The sequence below is a fragment of the Bombyx mori genome, chromosome 9 (assembly GCF_030269925.1).
Source record: "Bombyx mori chromosome 9, ASM3026992v2".
NCBI lineage: Eukaryota > Metazoa > Arthropoda > Insecta > Lepidoptera > Bombycidae > Bombyx > Bombyx mori.
Genome location: NC_085115.1, coordinates 6,693,019 through 6,711,852, shown reverse-complemented (window position 1 = coordinate 6,711,852; position 18,834 = coordinate 6,693,019). Strand labels below are relative to the sequence as shown.

At 38.3% G+C, this 18,834-nt stretch overlaps 1 protein-coding gene across 5 annotated transcripts in view; it reads right to left on the bottom strand.

Moving 5' to 3' along the window:
- Positions 1-18,834, bottom strand: part of LOC101745326 (uncharacterized) — a 50,159-nt gene that overhangs the window by 5,865 nt on the left and 25,460 nt on the right. For all 5 annotated transcript variants that reach the window (XM_038013097.2, XM_038013096.2, XM_062670069.1 and 2 more), the window contains exons 3-6: positions 10,008-10,149; positions 6,757-6,872; positions 2,414-6,511; positions 1,093-1,195 (exon numbers count right to left, since the gene is read on the bottom strand). In XM_038013097.2, coding sequence (XP_037869025.2) covers positions 1,093-1,195; positions 2,414-6,511; positions 6,757-6,872; positions 10,008-10,149 — 4,459 coding nt within the window. The remainder of the gene's footprint in view (positions 1-1,092; positions 1,196-2,413; positions 6,512-6,756; positions 6,873-10,007; positions 10,150-18,834) is intronic.

Genomic DNA, 18,834 nt, shown 5'->3' with positions numbered 1-18,834 from the left:
TTCAGTTGTTTATATTGAGCAAGCTAAAGACCAATATAGAAGTTTTGTTTTGTCCAAACACAAGATTGTAAGGCAGATAGAGAAACTTCATGTAAAGGACTTCAAGCTAACCTTTTTTGTTGTTTTTTTTTATTGACCTTGTAGGCAGACGAGCATACGGCCCACCTGATGCTGAGTGGTTACCATCGCACATGGACTTCAGCAAAGCCAGGGGCAGAGACAAGCCGCTGCCTACCGAGTTATACTTTAATCTAATTAAGGTCGCAAGGAAATCATTACCGAAGTCTATAAAAATACTGAGCATAAACATTTAAGCTTATGTTTTCTTTTTCTGATATGGGTGAACGAGCTCACAGCTCACCTGATGTTAAATGATTACTGGAGCCCATAGACAGCTACAACGTAAATGCGCCACCCACCTTGAGATATGAGTTATAAGGTCTCAGTATAGTTACAACGGCTGCCCCACCTTTCAAACCGAAACCTGCTTCATGGCAAAAATAGGCAAGGTGGGACCTACCCGTGCGGACTCACAAGAGGTCCTACCACCAGTAATTACGCAAATTATAGTTATATATATATTATGTTAGGTACGTGTTTCATTATAATAATAGATACCCGCCTGGGATTCGAACACCGTTGCATCGCTAGATACGAATGTACCGGACGTCTTATCTTTTAGGCTACAACGACATTCATTTTTGGTAAGCACCTATTTGGTCGTGCCCCTGGCATTACCGACATCTACAGACGACGGTGACCAGTCAGGTGGGTCATATTTTCGTAGGTAAAAATGCAAAGAAAAATCGATACATTTTCAATATTTCTAAGTTAAAACTTATATGTAAAGTTGGACAAAGTAATAACCCATAGACACAGCCCACTGAGTTTCTTGCCGTATCTTCTCAGCGGGTGGCGTTTCCGATCCGGTGGTAGATTCTGCGAAGCACGGCTCTTGCTAGGTAGGGTTCGTGTTAGAAACATCGTTAGTTTTGAGCCCCGTGAACTCACCTACTAGCCCGGTGATGCTGATACAGTCTCTCTAGATCATCAGCTTAGGTAGGAAAAAAAAGACAAAGTAAATTGACTAACTTTGTGAGTCCGTGTCGGACGGGAAGTCATTGGGCGCGGGCCACACCTGGTCCCGAGATTCGGTCATGTCTTGCTCGCTACTGGACACGCATTGAACCATTGCCTGAAATGTGAACAAATTTTTAAGGTATGTGATTTATTTATGTATACTCATATTAATAGATTTCAGTCGGCAACGTAAACCTTATATATTTGTTGTTCCACTATCAGTAGCCTTTCTTTTATTAAAGGTTTGACATATATGTCTGAAAAATTGCTAGACTCATTTGTATGTCCCATAACCCTCACAGATAAAACACCAGCTTCATACCACCTTTTTTGTATTATATGTTGTTCGGTATGATTAGTTTAAATACATTCAGTAGACGATTTTGACTACGAAAAGCCAATAAATATTAAAATTATCACATATTGCAAAAAATAACAATGTCTATACAAATGATTCTATTGAATCGGTCGTACCATTAGATGTTTCTTATTTTATTTTTTATTGTTTCGGTCATAATTTTCGATATGTGCACTAGAGTTCATTTTGATTTTATATATAATATATTTTTTTGTACCCAATTAGTGTTTTCGAAACATTTGCTCAGCTGAGACTTAATACCAGATGGCTAAAAACTTAGACAAAGGCTGAACCCGTGTTATTAAAATAATATAATAATCTTAAGGATTTTTTTATTTTTTGTGTTAATATTGGTTAAATTTGCGTTAACTTGTCTAATTTTATTACTGGCAATTTTTCTTTAGGCAAGGGACTTCAGTTTTGTGAACTGTTTTATTCTGTTGATTTAATGTTTTTTCAGGTTTAAGTGTATAATAACGTTATTAACTGTTTAGCATCTATTAAAGGGCACAAATGTCAGAAAATTAATCAAGCCGCTAAACTTAGCTTCTCGGGTTCTTTCAAAAAGTCCACTGAATAAATTTTAATCTCAGTAAATAGCCACAATTTTACTAAGACTTCGTTTCATTTAATTTCATGCCAATTGATGAAAGTCTTAAATTAAGCAACTTCATCTCATTTCGCTTCATATTATGTATTATGGACCTTTCATATTATAAACAGACTATAAGAAGAATATAAAAAACTTGACTTTAACAACCGTATCTTTAGGTCTCATTACCAGGCCGTAACATACACAGAAAAGGGAAGGTAAACTTTTTTTCTTTAAATATAAATGCTGTTGCTTATTTAACTTTTTAAGTGGGGTAAAACTTTTACATTTGGTCGTCATCTATGTTACTGCAGTAATTATTGTCTGAGAAATCAATGTGATAGATGAGTTGGTGAGTATATGGTATAGCACAGAGCACTGACCGAGGAGCTGGTGTCTGCGGGCTCGGGCGACTCCGTGGTGGTGTCGGGCTGCGCGAGCCGCGTGTCGGCGCCGAGCGGGCTGTGCGTGGTGGTGTCGGGCGGGCTGCTGCCCGGCGACTTGTTCCTCGCCTGGTTCAGCAACGTCTGAGTAGACACAGAGTGCCGCACGTGCCGCAGCGTAGATTCGTTCTCCTCAGCGTTCGCTTCCTCTTTGTGCTCTTCAACAGCCTGACTCCTCTGAATCGCGCTTTTGCCCTTGTGCTTCTTTCCCAACAGAAGGTTCGGATCTAAGTTCAGTCGAGCGGAGGACGTCGGAACGGACGCCACGTGCACGTTGGATGAATTAGACACGAGCGTCGTCTGCTGCTGAACAATAGTGGTGTTTTGTACGAAGGTCGACGAGGCGCGGTTCGGCGCGCTCGATATCGAGATTTGCTTCGGCGACATCGGGACCATTAACGTTTGTCCACTTTGATTGGTCTGAAGGAACTCCTGAGATTGCACCGCGCCGGGCCGCAGCTGCGGACTCGCTCCAAACGTGACATTAGTTGGGCTTAGGTTCGCCAGCATCGGACTCAGTTGTCCATTGAAATTAGGACTGTTCATCATAACCTGTCCGTTCGGTGACAAAAACTGCGCCCCGGGACTGTGTTGTGACTGTATCATTTTTCCTTGTTGGTTTTGAGCGCGTATGACCATGCTGCCCCCTGTGCCTGCCGTGAACACCCCCGAGTTCTGGACGGGGGTGAGAACGTTCTGTCCGTTGACGGCTTGCAGTTGAAGTTGCATGGGCATTCCGGCAGAGTTATCTTGAATTAGAGCTGCACCGTCGGCTGTCATCACCATACCACCAAGATTTGGTACGATAAACTGTTGGAAGGCCGGGAAGTTTGGCATTACGCCTCCTGCATTGTTTATTAGATTGACGGGCTGTAGTAGGTTTATTTGTTGAGAGGGAGACGTGTTTGCTAATATTTGTTGAGATCCATAACTATTGTTGTTACTTTGGCCGTTCATTACGATGTGAGCCGGAGTTCCAGACTTACCAGGAACTATGGTCAAAGCTTGCAGCATCGGAGTTGGCGATATATTATTGTTCGGTGATAGTTGAAAACTTCGGGGAGAGAACTGTGAATTGGAATTGTGTTGCGGTGAAGAATGATGAACCATCAAATTGTTGTTCTGCTGAGGGGCTGCAATTTGCAACATGCTCGTTATGTTGGCAGTTTGGTTTTTCTTTTTCTTACTTCTCTTTTTTATGCTCTCTGGTGATACCATCGTAACACCTTGTACGAAGTTCATTTGATTTTTGACATCAATGTTCCTTGCATTTTCGTGCGACGACTGAGCTGACACAATTCCCCCTGTTACGATCTGCGGCAAAACAGCATTTTGCTGAACAACCTGACCGTCAACCGCCATCATCGACGGTTGGAGGACGAATGGCGCCCGTAAGGTATTGACCACAACAGCCGGTTGATTTACGAGCGACTGCACACCACCGACGGCCGGTATGACTTGAGTCACGGACGCGCTCACATTAGTACTTGAAGTGTGCAATGACGATGACGTGGTTGTTTTCGGAGGCGGTGGGGGCATATGATTATTGGACACGATAATTTGGCCAGTTGAAGATATAAGTATCTGTCCTGGAGTTGTTGGACATGTCCTTCGTATTTGAGCCAAAGAGCTCGTTTGAGAAATATTGATGTCAGATTTAGGAGTTAAATTCCCAATGACATTCTGAACCATTTCTAATGGAGATTTGGATATCATATTCTGTGCTGTGGTTCCCGCAATGTGCAGCGGGTAGCTCGTTGGTAAATTAACTGAATTAATAAACGGGTCTGGTTGGTTATTTGGAATTGCATAGGAGGTCGCTAAATTGACGCTGGGCGGCGGCGGGGGTCTCACGAAATTCGCCTGTGAAGCATTGATGGATGTTGTAGCAGTTTTTGCCTTTCCGGCTAACACAGACGTTACAGTGTCTCTAGTCACAGAGAAGCCACTGGCCATTGTTGTCACAAAAGTCTGTACATAGCACGTTTGTATCAAGGAGTGCGCAGGACCACCGCCCAAATGCGGCGGCGGACAGTAACCGGGCATTGCATTTTCTGTCAAATGCCGGTGCTCGAGTTTATAAATCTCTTGCGGAGTTTTCGTGCCCGACTTCACTCCTACCATTGTCGATATGTTGTCTACCTCCATAAGATTTTTATTAACATTGTGATTTGATATAAAATGCAGCATTTGTGTTCCAGTGATGGACTGATTACTGACAGGTGGTCCTGGAGAGTTATAAGGATACATCTGACCGCTTCCTGGTGTCGAAGGATTACTGCTGAAACTATCTCTTCCAGAGCCAGTGTTCGAATAGGCCGGACTCGGTAACGTATACATCGAATTAGATAAAGCTTGGTTATTAGCACAACCGCTACTGTGCGGGGTGTCTGTATTGCGAGAGCTATTCGATAGCGTGGGCGATGGTTCGGGAAGTTGTAAGGTTTCCGTTATTGAACTGGTACTGACTGTAGCTGCCTGTATGGGTCCATTATTATCGCCTAAAGAGCATCGCTCTACGAAAGTAGATGTTATTGGATTGTCTTCAAAGTTGTTTTTCGTACTTGACGTCGTATTGTCGTGCTCCAATTTGAAAATATTGTGCTTGCTGTATTTAAACCTCGACTGATTTTCGTTGCATTCCGAAGCTGGGGGCCGCCTCGATACGTTACACCCTTTACAGCATTGTGGTGTGTTTTCTGACAGCACACTGCTGTCTGGCGTGGACGTCGGAGATAAAGAGTGATTCGGCACATAACTCCTTAGCACGTTGGACGACTCCACTGATTTTGATGCCGATTTCTTTTCAGAGTTTTGTGCTCCGAAACAATTAGAATTTACAGAATGGTCGTACTGAGAGCTTTCGTATGTCGCGTTTATGCCCACTTGTCTGGAAATGGTATTGTTTAGCAAAACGGTTTGTTGAGCTAGGTACCCATTAGGATCATCCATAAAAGAAGGAACATTAGTGTTCGGTAGTTCGTTTGTGTTTCCTTTCGAATCGTGCACCAGACGAACTCCGTTATTACCGTAGGACAGCATTTTATTTTCCGTGGGAGGGTTTTTCTTTTTACTGCCTTTACTGTTGGGTTTGTTTCGTTTCTTGGTTGTGTCCATAACAGGCCAGTGTTGTCCCAGCATCGAGTAGTGCTGCGGTAGCGGCGGCACCCGGGAACATACGGTGTGGTTTACTGATTGTTCACTGGAAAACGAACTGTAGGAACTTGACGAGTCCTCCGATACGTTTGTGTTCGCTTCTTCGCTGTCCAGATTATCAGACTTGCTTGCCTTTATACCAGGGCTTGTCATTGAATTCGCAGATTCATTTCTCTTCACTTGCCACGGTGGAGTTTTCGCGGGATTGGTTTTAACAACGGCACCGTTTTGTATCACTAACTGCGCTTGATTGTATTGATTTTGATTTTGCGATTTGTTTTGGTTGCCGTTATCCGTCAATTGCGATCGGAAACCTTTCATGGCCATTTCTATTTGTTTTTGATTTTGTTGAATAAATATATGTTGTTGTTCGTTTATTTTTTGCATAACTTCTGGCGTTAACGCTTGATTAAGACCGCAAAACATTTGAGATTCCTCTTCTTTATAAGAATGTTTTTGATGCTGTATGTTCATTTCTTTCTTTTCGTCTTTCAGTTCCTGTGACGTTGCGTTCGAGTTAACGGCCATATTATTCTTGTAACTTGAATATTTGCTGTACCCTGTATTCACGCCAATTATTTGACCATTGGAACCTAATACTGGTGTGCCATTAAGAGATGGTTGAACAGTAGTCATCGTCGAATGACTCGAGGACTGTCCATTGTCTGACTTTTCTTGGTGTTGGGAAATCCAGCCACTGTTGACAGTTAGGTAATGGGAACTTCTTGGAGGGTGTGCTTCGTGTCTCATCTCGTTGCCCTGAGGTGCAACGCCCGAGAGATTTTGTTGAGATGACCCGTACGCTGATGGTGGACACGGTTGGTTGTTAACGACACGTTGAGATGTCTGAACAATTTCTCTATTGAGTTCAGTGTCATGGAACTGAAACAGTAACATAAAACTAAATTAATTTATGCAAATTTTAATTTACCGCTGAAACAACTTAATAGAGCCTCGTTATTGTATCTAAGCCGTACTGCATCAGCTACATTGATAGGCAAAACATGACAGTTCGAAAACCAGTTCTTCTTGAACTTACTTTTCTTAACAATTTCGAATCTAGATTATTAGATAGCGTAATTTATTTTATCAGACAAGAATGATTTAAAAACATTGATAGGATGTACCTTTACATCGTGTAGCGATAATTCCCTTTGCACCATGACTTGTGACATAGTAACATTAGTTGGGAGTCCACCCCTTCTCTTAGTTTTCTTCTTCAGCACAATCTCGGTACTCATAACTGTAAAATATAAAGATAAAATTTAAATGATCGTAGATTTTATCACGACTAATTAAACATCGTGATTTTTTTTATTTCATTGCTGCACTATTGGTAATTGGACTATTACACAAAAAAAATTATTGAGTGGTAAATCAATACAATCAGTACTCAGTACTTTAGTGAAATGTAACGTAAGCATTAAAATTTTTTACTATTAAATTAATTTCAATTGAATAAGGCGCATTTTTCATGATGTCTTTCAGCCACGTATGACGTCATGCCTTCTCAGTTACGTATCTTTTGCGGTGATCTTTTAAAATAACATCTAGACAGGTTAAAGTACTTGGAAAGCTTTATTTTTCCTATGCTAATAATTAATTTAGAACGGTCCATTATTTGACGAAACTATTCGAACAGCATTGACCAAATACCTACACCAAGCACACTGACATTGTTAAATCAATGGTAATTATTTTATTGCAATTACGTCAATCGATAAAATATGGCAATAGGAAAATGCATTTACAAAGCAACGCGTCGATTTCCATTCAAGTCTGTTGCTTACCTGCCCGACAACGCTAATAATTTTAAAATCATCGCCGCCGATTACCCGTGAATATTTATGAATGAGTATTATGTATTAGTTCACATCTTACGAACACTTTTTAATATGAAAATGTATTGCTTATTTAATTTCCCAAATCACAAGGCCCCCAATGCTAACAAAATAGACATAATCGCGCCAATGTGAATGTCTTTCATTGAACGCAATGTCATTCATTAAGGTTCTTCGGACTTGCTGACATTGGATTGCTCTCCAGACGACCCTTATAACTTTATTATACTACGCTTATTGCGAATAATAATATTAAAAATTCTAATGGAATGAATTTTGTGAGAATATTTCATAATTTAATTAAATAGAATATGTAGAGAAAATAATTAACACTATAGGAATGTACGTGTGCTAATGAAATTATTTAAATCGGCTTTTAAAGCTCTTAGATACGAACGCTTAAAGTTATCAGTGGGGAAAGTACGTCTAGAATTAAATTACAAGCGCTCATAATAGTAATACTTACCTTTTTTATTTACGGATTAAATAAGCAAAGCGGTATCAACCTATGCGAGCTTAGAACATTACAACACAGAGCCAGAAATTTATCGTTTAAGACTCCTTGTCTCAGAGTTCAAATAATCTATTATTATATTTTTTATAGTTGTGATTTTCTAGGAATAATCGTTATTGTGTCCTTTATAAAAATTACAAGTATTCATGATTTTTTTTTTTTTCATCCGTCTATTGTAAACACATTGTACAAGACTATCATCAAGATTTATTAGAGCTAGAAATATGTAGATAGAGCTACAAATAGATCAATCTGGAGATTTTATAGTCTTCCATAATTAGTCAGCGAGTCGAGTATAATGCCGTTATCTATTAGCACATTTTCTGGCAGATTTGCAATTAAAATAGGGGCCATGATGGTTGGGCGAGCCGAGGCGAGGGTGGTCCCCGAGGCGCCAGCACGGGGTGGGCGCACGAGGCGCAGGGTGGTCGCGACTCGTCAGATCAATAGTCGGCGGGGCGCGCACCCATGCTACCGGCCGCTTTGCACCACCGCCGATTGTTTCAAATTACTCTCGTCTTTGTTACCGCCACTGATCGAGTCGCCAGCGTATTTGTTGTTTCTCAAAGGTTGTCTTTCTTTTCTGTAATTACGCGATTCTGAGGTACGCCGTTTAAATTTCACTGCTACATACCGGTTCAAAGTCATAATTTAATGTCATTCGTCGATAGCTGAGCCCGGGTTGTAGTTGTCAGTCGTAATTTAGTTTTAAGGAGAAAACAAAACATTTTTTTCTTGAGAATTTATAATAGTTACAATGAACTTATTTTATTTCCGATTAACGACTTCATCTAGAGTAAGAAAACTTGCGAATGCCACTAAGAAGGTTTCAAATCATAGTAAATTTCTTTTTTTTAAGCTTTTAACTAAAAACTTAGAGGTCAAATGAGTTCGGGCTGCTTGTAGGTTGTTACTCTCGGGTCTCGGACGGAGTGCAGTTAGCTTCTATCTATTCACGTCGCACAGAATGCACCCCCGCCCCCACACGCCGTATATTGCCACTTAACAACAAAGAGTCGCTCAACCCTTTGTTACAAAGAAAAACTACGACAACTTACCATTGTTGCTTTTGATACTTTTCAAACACTTACTTCGTATGTGGTGCTTTGACTATATTATTATTTAACGTTTTGTGAATCGCTTGGTTTCGTTTAAACATTTTTAGTCGTACTCAATAAAATTGACACAGTTCGATATTCAGATGAATACAAAGACTTACAAAAATCTAACCGTGATTAAGATGTTTGACAAAGAAATGTGGGAAACAGAGATTTCTTGACTACCTCGCTGGGTTCACACTCAAGTAATTGGATGAAGGAGGGCCGATTACGGATATTGCGCCCCGGAACACCCGCCCGCTAATCGGATAATAATACTCGTCCACGATCTGCTGGATGAGCTTGTAAGCCACGCAAGTATGATCCGTGTAAAATATACAACTAAAGTTGAACACGTGTAACAGATTCTCCATGAACAATAAACACTCGGTGTCAGCTCATTAAAACACTTTTATCGTGGTCTTAAAGATAAAATCCGCTTATTATAAAACGTTTTAATGTTTTCAGATATAATTCACTAAATGGCTCTTTGAGACTAAAAGTTGCAAAAGGTTAAAATGTATCAATTAACTGTCCAGTTGAAACATTGTAAAACATTGGATTTATTCATTTTTTAGGAACTCGTCTCATTTGCTTATCATGAATTTAAATGATACAGAATCGCTCTATTACACTTAACATAACATTTTACGCTCTGCTATTCTGAATAAAATTGAGTTTTCATTCGACGATCCGGCCCTTTATTTATAACTTGATCTTATTTCTCATTCTAATTGTTTCTTTTTTATTCGCCGAAAATTCGGAGGGGAACTACATTTTTCAGTAATTATGTGTATTTTTATGATGCATTTTTATTTTAGTTTGAATTCTGGTGATCGATACGTGTTTTTTTATTAGCTTATATATGTACGTAGATGAGAGGAGTAGTTGGGTTAATTGTGAATGTGCAATCAATTAAAGAATACCTCTCTTTTGTTCCATGTTTTGTGGCGGTGGAGTGGCGGGTGACTGCGACCTCGACTGCAGTGTTGCCAACAATTTCCGCTTATGGTTGCACAACTTCGTTGATTCGGCCTCGGAAGCGGCTTGATAAGGTTTACTGATCACCTAAAAAATATAATGATATACATAAATATTTTTGTGCTCTTCGCAAGTTAGATTAATAACATTGAATTAGTAAAAAGAGGCAAAATATCAAACGAATTGCAGCTAAATAATTGTTGAGAGCGTGTAGGTGTGTAAAAAATGACCTGTTTATTAAAATGGTCTATTCTGTTTCATAACAGCTTGCTTGAGCGTACCAAAGCTATTCTTTAACTTGAATCTCGTTACAATAACAGCCAGAAATTAAAGCAAATGATAACAATGCTAACGCTTCGAGTGCTAGCGCTTCGAAGAGTAAATGCTTAGATATATGCTGCATATGATTTATCTATTCGACTCTTTTACTATTTGTCGCTAACGATTATTATTATTCCTCTTTTTGCAGTGTAAAATATTATTTATCGACTACCCATTTTTATATTACTTCAAAGTTTAGCGTTTACACGTACAAAAGTAAAATTTCTTGTCTTTCGCATTCTATCTACGGCAGGACCAAGCGACTACCAAGGCACTGTGTAAACGTGCGTTTCACAAAATTCCATTTCCTGATTTCGTACTGCCAAACAACCGGTTTTAGTCCAAATTCCTGTCGTAATTTATCGCATTGAACCTGTTTCTTAGCGACGTGCAGTGTCTTATAATCTTTTTAATGTGTTCCAATTAATTTACTCTCTATATTCACTCATCAAATGTAAATGTATTCGCTGATATTCATATTTCCACGTATACGGAGGTAGCATATTTGACGAGCATTTAAAGTTCAAGTGCATATTGTATATCTACGCCGATCCAAGAAGGCGTCTTGCATAGAGTATCTATTAGACTCGCCAAATTTCCAAAAATCGCCTTATACATTCAACTCTATTGCTCACCGTAGAGACCGTAGAGAGAAAGTGCATACAATATGCCCTCAAATTTAAGAACGGTTTCAAGAAACAGCTACTACAAAGTCGTTAAAATGGCTAATAAGTAAGTATTGTAAAACAAATGAAATCGTTAAAGTAACGTAACATATGCAAATATTTTTAATTATTACCTACATAAAATTCGATACTAATAAAAACAATTTACATATTACCTATTATTTATTGTAAATGAAAATAGTTTGGGACAAATTGTGAATACGGATATATATATGTACGTGATTCATTTAATCCGGTGGACGCCCACTGTGCACGGCTTGCACACGCAAATTGCTCTACAGTTCGCCCGCTGACACAGCTGCGCACAACTTGTATGCCCAGTGTTTGTACAAAATGAGGAAATTGCCGTTCTCACCATTACAAGTAATTGATGCGTTAACGCGAAGCTGCTAACGTGTTCACCGCAAGATGCAAAGCTACACGCATCATGTTAATTGGATTAATTTTGAATAGTATGTGTATTAAAACAAAATTATTCATCATTGACTATCTTTCAAACATAAAAAATTACTAAAGTAAAATAGATAAGTTTCCGTTTATTCACGGAAGCTCTTATAAACAATATTAATAACTTCTCAGTAGTTATCTTGCTGGTTAAAATAGACACTCACGGTTAGTAGTCGTAAAACACATTAAAAAATAACAAGTCATTATAGTTTTTAAGATTCCTTAAATAATAATATTAAATAGTAAACGATAAAATTATTATAATTATTTTGAATGTAAAACGAAAGTTGTGTTTTATGACCGTCATAAAACATAAATATGTAATTAGCTGCAGCATTTCGAATGAATATAAATTAAACGTTGCAGTAAAAAGTAGCTTCAAGTCGTATAACAGAAGGTCGCGTACGTCCTTGTGCTAGATAAAGTACACTGACATCCTCAGACAAGAGACGAATGAATAAATACTTATTAATTGCAATATGTACTACTCGCCTGCTATGTATGTTAACAAAAATAATAAATTAAATAGTGGGGATATGTGTATTCCTGTTTTATTAGTTCTGTGAATGAATATAAAAAGTATTAGAATATATTGGTCCTAATCGAAACTAGAAAACTATGCTACCGTCATAGTTCACATTTGTGCACATTAGGACGTTAACTCAAATCACAGAACAAGTGAAATATCTAGTCTCTCAGGGCTGCGCTGATTGGGCAGACGTACTTTGCAGGATTTAGATACAAGTTAGTACTATATTTTCGTACAATCAGTAATATAGTGTATAAAAACAACACCAAACGAGACCTTTGATGTTTAAAATTAAAAAAAAAAACATTGTACCGTTTGGTACCAAACGATTAATATGTAGATCAACGTAACCAACCACTTTACGTTGTTGATGTTTATATTGTTATTCATATCGAGACATGAGTTCTAAGTCACAGGTTTTTACAGTACAGTTATTGCACCACCCTTCAAACCAAAACGCATATATGCTTCACAGAAATAGGTAGGGTGGTGGTACCTATTCGAGCGAACTCACAACACACCCTACCACCTATAATTACGCAAATTATATTTTTTTCGTGTCCTATTTATATTACACGGTGTTATTCCTTCACCGTGTGGAAGTGGTTCGTGAACATTTGTTAAGTACGTATTTCATTACAAAAATTGGTATCTGCCTACGAGATATGAACACGACCATATCCATCGAACGATGGAAACCAGGCGTCTTGTCCTTTAGGCTTACGAATTCTAATTATCACAATAGCTTCATTTTATAAATAAATAAGTTTTGTTTACTTATGAAATTGCCATTTTACAATACTGGCCATTTGAAACGTAAATTGTCTATGACTGGCAATAAATTATAAATTCAGATGAATTTTGTTTAAAAAATAAATGCTATTTTTCCATTTGGCCATTGGTTTATTTATTGATGTTATGTTTTCACTAAATTTGTCTCTTTTTCATCATGGACACAATAAAAACACGACTGGAATAAGAATTCTAAGGCGGTAGCAATGCCGCATAAACTGCTCACAACATTAATGACGTGTACGCAGTGAACACTACAAACAAACGTACGGCTCGTTAATGGTTTGAATGTTGATCTAAAAAATGAGCCTCGTGGTCGCCCGAAAACTAAAGTGGACAACGACGAATGCAAGCCGATAGTGAAAGTTAACGATAGTCAATCAACCGCTGAATTAACAGCAACAGGTTTCAACGATAGAATCAAAACACAATATTCTTCCATTTACGTAAAAAGGGTAAATAAGGGGGTGTCGCACCAACTGAATGCTCGGCAGCACAACAAATGCGTCAAGGTTTGCCTTGCGTTGCTATTGAACCGCAATGTGACGTGTGACAAAATGGATTATTTTTCATAATGTTAAACGGTAATCAGACCCTAGTTCAGCAGATAGGCAATGTCACACACGAAAACTTACCCCTAGAAAATCATAGCCACTCTTTGGTAGTCTGTTGCCGGTATAATTCATCACAGCTTCTTACCAAATGGAACCACTATTACTGCGGATGTGTACTGCGAGGAACTGGACACAGTTATGGAGAAGCTCGCTAGTCTCCGGCCAGCCTAGGTTCATCACTTGTCCCCGTTACATGACAATGCTTGATCTCGTACGGCACAACAGACGATTTCTAAGCTACAAGAGCTAGGGTTGGAAGTTTTGCGTAATCCACCCTAATCAGCAGAGTTTTCACTGGCACACTTCCACTTATTCCAAAGTTTGACAACTTTTTAGCAGGAAAAAAATTTATAGCCGAGAGGCCAAATGTATTTGAAGAGTTTGTTCATCTGGACTGACAGACGGATTGACTGATTGATTGATTGACTGACATCTGACTTCTTCAAGAAGGGCATTCAAAAATTACCAGTGCTCCAGTCTGGCTGAGACGCATCGATATACGATAATTGTGGGAAGTTAAAAAAAAAACATAGAAAAAATTAATAAATTTCTGTATATTAAACAGCAATTTGGTAATTATTCGATAATTCAGTAATTTCGGGAATTAAGTTATTAATAAGCACGTTTACTGCAGTCATGTAATCGACAGATGACGTTATTCGTTTTCTGAATCGATCTACGGTTATCATTTTACATGGTTTAATTAAAATTTGCATTTCAAATGAATGTACATAAATACACGCCCTGAGAAAAAAAGGCTTCTTTCACTCAACTGCTGACGTGTAGTGTAGTCCATGCGGGCGAAGCAACCGGTGGATGGCTAGCTTATATATGAAATAAATGAAAATAATTTACGTCCAATGTCTGAGTCAAATATAAATAAAGAGTAAAAATCAAGATTTTTGACACCTTTATATCATTTTCTATGGACAGAAATGATAATCTCATTTGTTCATTCAATTGGATTTTATTCTCTATTAAGTCCATGCATCGATAAAAAATGCATCAAATACTTCAACACGAATCAATTAAAATGGCAAGACATAATGCACAATAAAGAAGCTTCTGTTATCCATCCTCAGTTAAAGGGTCAATTTGCATATATACCACTGTTGGCATGATTCGATTTTTTAATAAACAAATATACGTTATAATGTGTAACTTTGGTGTTCATTTAACTCTGTTCATGCCTCAGCTAAAAGTTTAATTTTTGATTCAAATTTCGCAAGTTGTGGTGACGAATTGAAGAAAAACGTCAGCAGATTGAATTACTTACTTTATGATCGTCATTAAATAAATGTTAGGGAAAGATGTTTTGATTATGATTACGTTTGGGTATGACAAATCATTTCACACATTTCTTACCCAGTAAGATACCGCACAATTATTTACGTCAAATATAAATTTCCTATTGTGTATTTAGAATGGTCAATTTATTTTGCTATCGGTTTTACGGTTTTGATATCAATGTGGCGAACCCGGCCACGATACGCTGTGCCTATCATTCAATGTGTGAAAAACGCCATTTGTTAAAGCTACTCACGCATTCTCTTGTTTGCTCTTTCGCTTAGAGTAGTTCCGGTCACTGACTGCGTGCCATCTCTGCAAATCGTTTATATTCGATACGACATCCCTAGAATTATCGAGAATATTTCACACAAGTCGAGTATTGTGTTTCCGCTATCTGACAGATGACGTTGTACTTCTCGAGCGTTCTAGATGCTACTAGATCCTTCGATATTCGTTTGACTATTCAGCGATAGATGGCGTTACTCTTAACGTAACAGTAAGTTGGTGGTATTATGACAAAAACCTTCCCTACACTGTCAGTACTGTCACTGTACAAAGAGTCAACTCAAGGGAATAGCTACAAGACGAACTTTTTTTTTTCCTACCTAAGCTGGTAGCCTGGAGCGGCTATTCCAGCGTAACCGTAACTAGTAGGTGAGCTCACGGGGCTCAAACCTAACGACGATGCTAACACGAACCCTAGCAAGAGTCGTGCTTCGCAGAATCTACCACCGGATCGGAAACGCGACCCACTGAGAAGATCCGGCGAGTCGTCGTGGCCTAAAGGATAAGACGTCCGGTGCATTCGTTGTTGCGATGCACCGGTGTTCGAATCCCGCAGGCGGGTACCAATTTTTCGAATGAAATACGTACTTAACAAATGTTCACGATTGACTTCCACGGTGAAGGAATAACATCGTGTAATAAAAATCAAACCCGCAAAATTATAATTTGCGTAATCACTGGTGGTAGGACCTATTGTGAGTCCGCACGGGTAGGTACCACCACCCTGCCTATTTCTGCCGTGAAGCAGTAATGCGTTTCGGTTTGAAGGGTGGGGTAGCCGTTGTAACTATACAGAGACCTTAGAACTTATATCTCAAGGTGGGTGGCGCATTTACGTTGTAGATGTCTATGGGCTCCAGTAACCACTTAACACCAGGTGGGCTGTGAGCTCGTCCACCCATCTAAGCAATAAAAAAAAAAATAAAAAAAAAAAAACTCAGTGAGCTGTGTCTGAGAGTTAATTTACTCGTCGAGCCCTTCGTCGACAAGAATGGTGACCGGTGCTTGAAGTACTTAGAAGCACCGTTAGTGGATCGGGAGGATCCGAGATGACGTGTTTTCATTCGGGCGACGTCGACTGCTTTCCATTCTGTCCGCAGGATCGGGAATGACAAGACGAGCAAGTGCGAACAAACGACATAGCGAACAAACACTAAATGTAACTAACATTGTTAAATCAAAATCTAACGACGGTCTAGACATAGTTGTTGACCGTCTCCAAAAATTTACCAAATATTACATTATTCTTACACGGGCCTATAGAAGTCAATAGGGTCTGTATTATACTTTAATATACTTTAATAAATTCATTTATTATTTATTATTCTTCTGTATTGTAAAATGAAGACTATCTGAATTTAAGAACGATAACAAGTTAATGACTATAATTCATTCATTCGTTGAGTAAATAAATGTGAACAAAACCGCAAATACCACGTTTATTCAATCAATAACATTAAGTTACGTAAGACTTAGGGTGAGGGCTGTATTCCTTTTTGTTGTATTGAATATCGACGACCTTGACCTCGATGAATCAACTCAAGGGGGACGGACTTTTGTCAATACTTCACACGCTTAACGTACTAACGCAAAAAAAATATACAGATGCGTAAAAGTAAACAAAGGGGTTACATTTTAAACAAGGCAAGATGATAAAAATTGATTTAATAATACTGTGGATTTCAAAATACTCATAAAATAAATTGTTACTTTGGAGTAAATGCCAACAGATTACGATTATACAATTTAATCAATACTAATGTTATACTTGTACTCGTAATTGTGAAAGTTTGTATGTTTGTTAGATTATTTGTTATAAGAGTAGAGACAGATATAAGAGAGATAGAGAGATGGGTAAAGATATTTTGTTACTTATAGATTTAGACGAATTTTTTTACAAAATAATTTCAAACTTGGAATGATAAGTAGGATATTTTTATCATGATAAATGACATTACCCGGGTTTATCTATCATTATAAACACGGCAGGATTCGCCGGCACGTCATTTTATGAATCTGCAACTTTACTAGTAACTTATGGACAAGAATGACACAAGTAAAAACGTATCGCGAAGAAAATGCAACGTGTTTAATTCGTTCTGAATTAATGATAATTTAAAACGCGGGTGACAGATACCGCGTTGTACATCTGGTGTTTTCAACATAACAACGTTAAAATGTTTTAACAAACAGTGCAATATGAATAAGTTGTGCCGTAATATCCATTAGACGTACTGCTACCCTACTTTGGGTATCTGCATCAGTGAAGCGCGACGTTTACAACCGAGGGCTAAACAGTATAATGCGGAATGGCATATGCATATATTTTAACAGTAGATAAAAAGGAAACTGGCAGATAACTACAATTTTATTACTCGTAAATTACATTTCCCATTTAATATAATACGTACATAGGCTCCATATGTAATAAATGTACAATTTTTCTAATAGTCTGAAATGGGTAGAAGCGGTACTGACAGCTTTTCATTACCGAGATATAATGTAATTCGGTCCAAGGGTCTACTTTAATATATTGTATTGCTTAAAACGATAACAACTATTTTTATAACACTGACTGACTAACAAACAACGCAACACTAAATCCTAGAGCTTGGGTCTAGAAGTATGAAATTCCTATAGAATTTCCTCTTTTATTATTGCCTTTGTAGGCAAATGAGCACAGGGCCCACCTGATGGTGAGTGGTTACCGTCGCCCATAGACTTCAGCAGTCCTAGGGGCAGAGCCAAGCTGCTGTCTACCGAAAACGCTACGTGACACTAGAGCATAGACTTTCTTTGATTTCATACCCTGTGCTGGTCGAATAGGGTATGAAAATATGTAATCACAAATTAAAAAACTATACTGATTCAACTACAATGCACACTGTTGGTATACAAACAAATACCTAATAAAATACATATCCTGGTCTTTAAATATTGATCAAATAAAAATAAAACGGCAGAATTTGAAACCATTGTGGTGTAAATAATCATTACGTTTGTGCGCCAATTTTTGTTAAAATAAATAATATTCTTCTGATATTATAATTGAGTAAGGTGAAAGCAAGAAGTGAATTACTGTAATGCAATACACAAAGCCGGTATAAACTCGTACATGCAATTTTTGAAACTCTAAGTCCGATTGTTCGAATGTTCATATATGTTTAGTGGACTTATGGTTGTAAAACGTTAGCTGTATGTCAGTTTTTTTTTTCCCTACCTAAGCTGAGAGCCTTGGGGGGCTATATCAGCGTAACCTTAACTAGTAGGTGAGCTCACGGGGCTCAAACCTGACGACGTTGCTAACACGAACCCTAGCAAGAGCCGTGCTTCGCAGAATCTACCACCGGATCGGAAACGCGACCCACTGAGAAGATCTGGCGAGAAACTCAGTGGGCTGTGTCTGAGAGTTAATTTACTGGTCGAGCCCTTCGTCGCAAGCGACGGGTTCGACGCGAACGATGACCGGGTCAAATATCTCCTAGTATTCGTGCTAAAATAACGATAAATCAATGAAGAGGAAAGAATATAAAGAAATCTAAATCTGAAAGCATACTATTTTATCAAGAAAAACACAACGTTTATAGAATTGCAGCAATAGGATTAACACCAATTGAGAATATTTTAATGAGCTTTATATTTTTTTAAACACTACAGATACTATACATAGCAGATAGTGTGAAGCCGAATACAAACTGCAATAACAAAAGTTTCTTTAAACGAAAAAAAAAATGTGTGCAATTCACACGTGGTAGAAGTGAAACCTTCCAAAATTAAAATACAATTATCCTAAACGTCTTAAGTATAT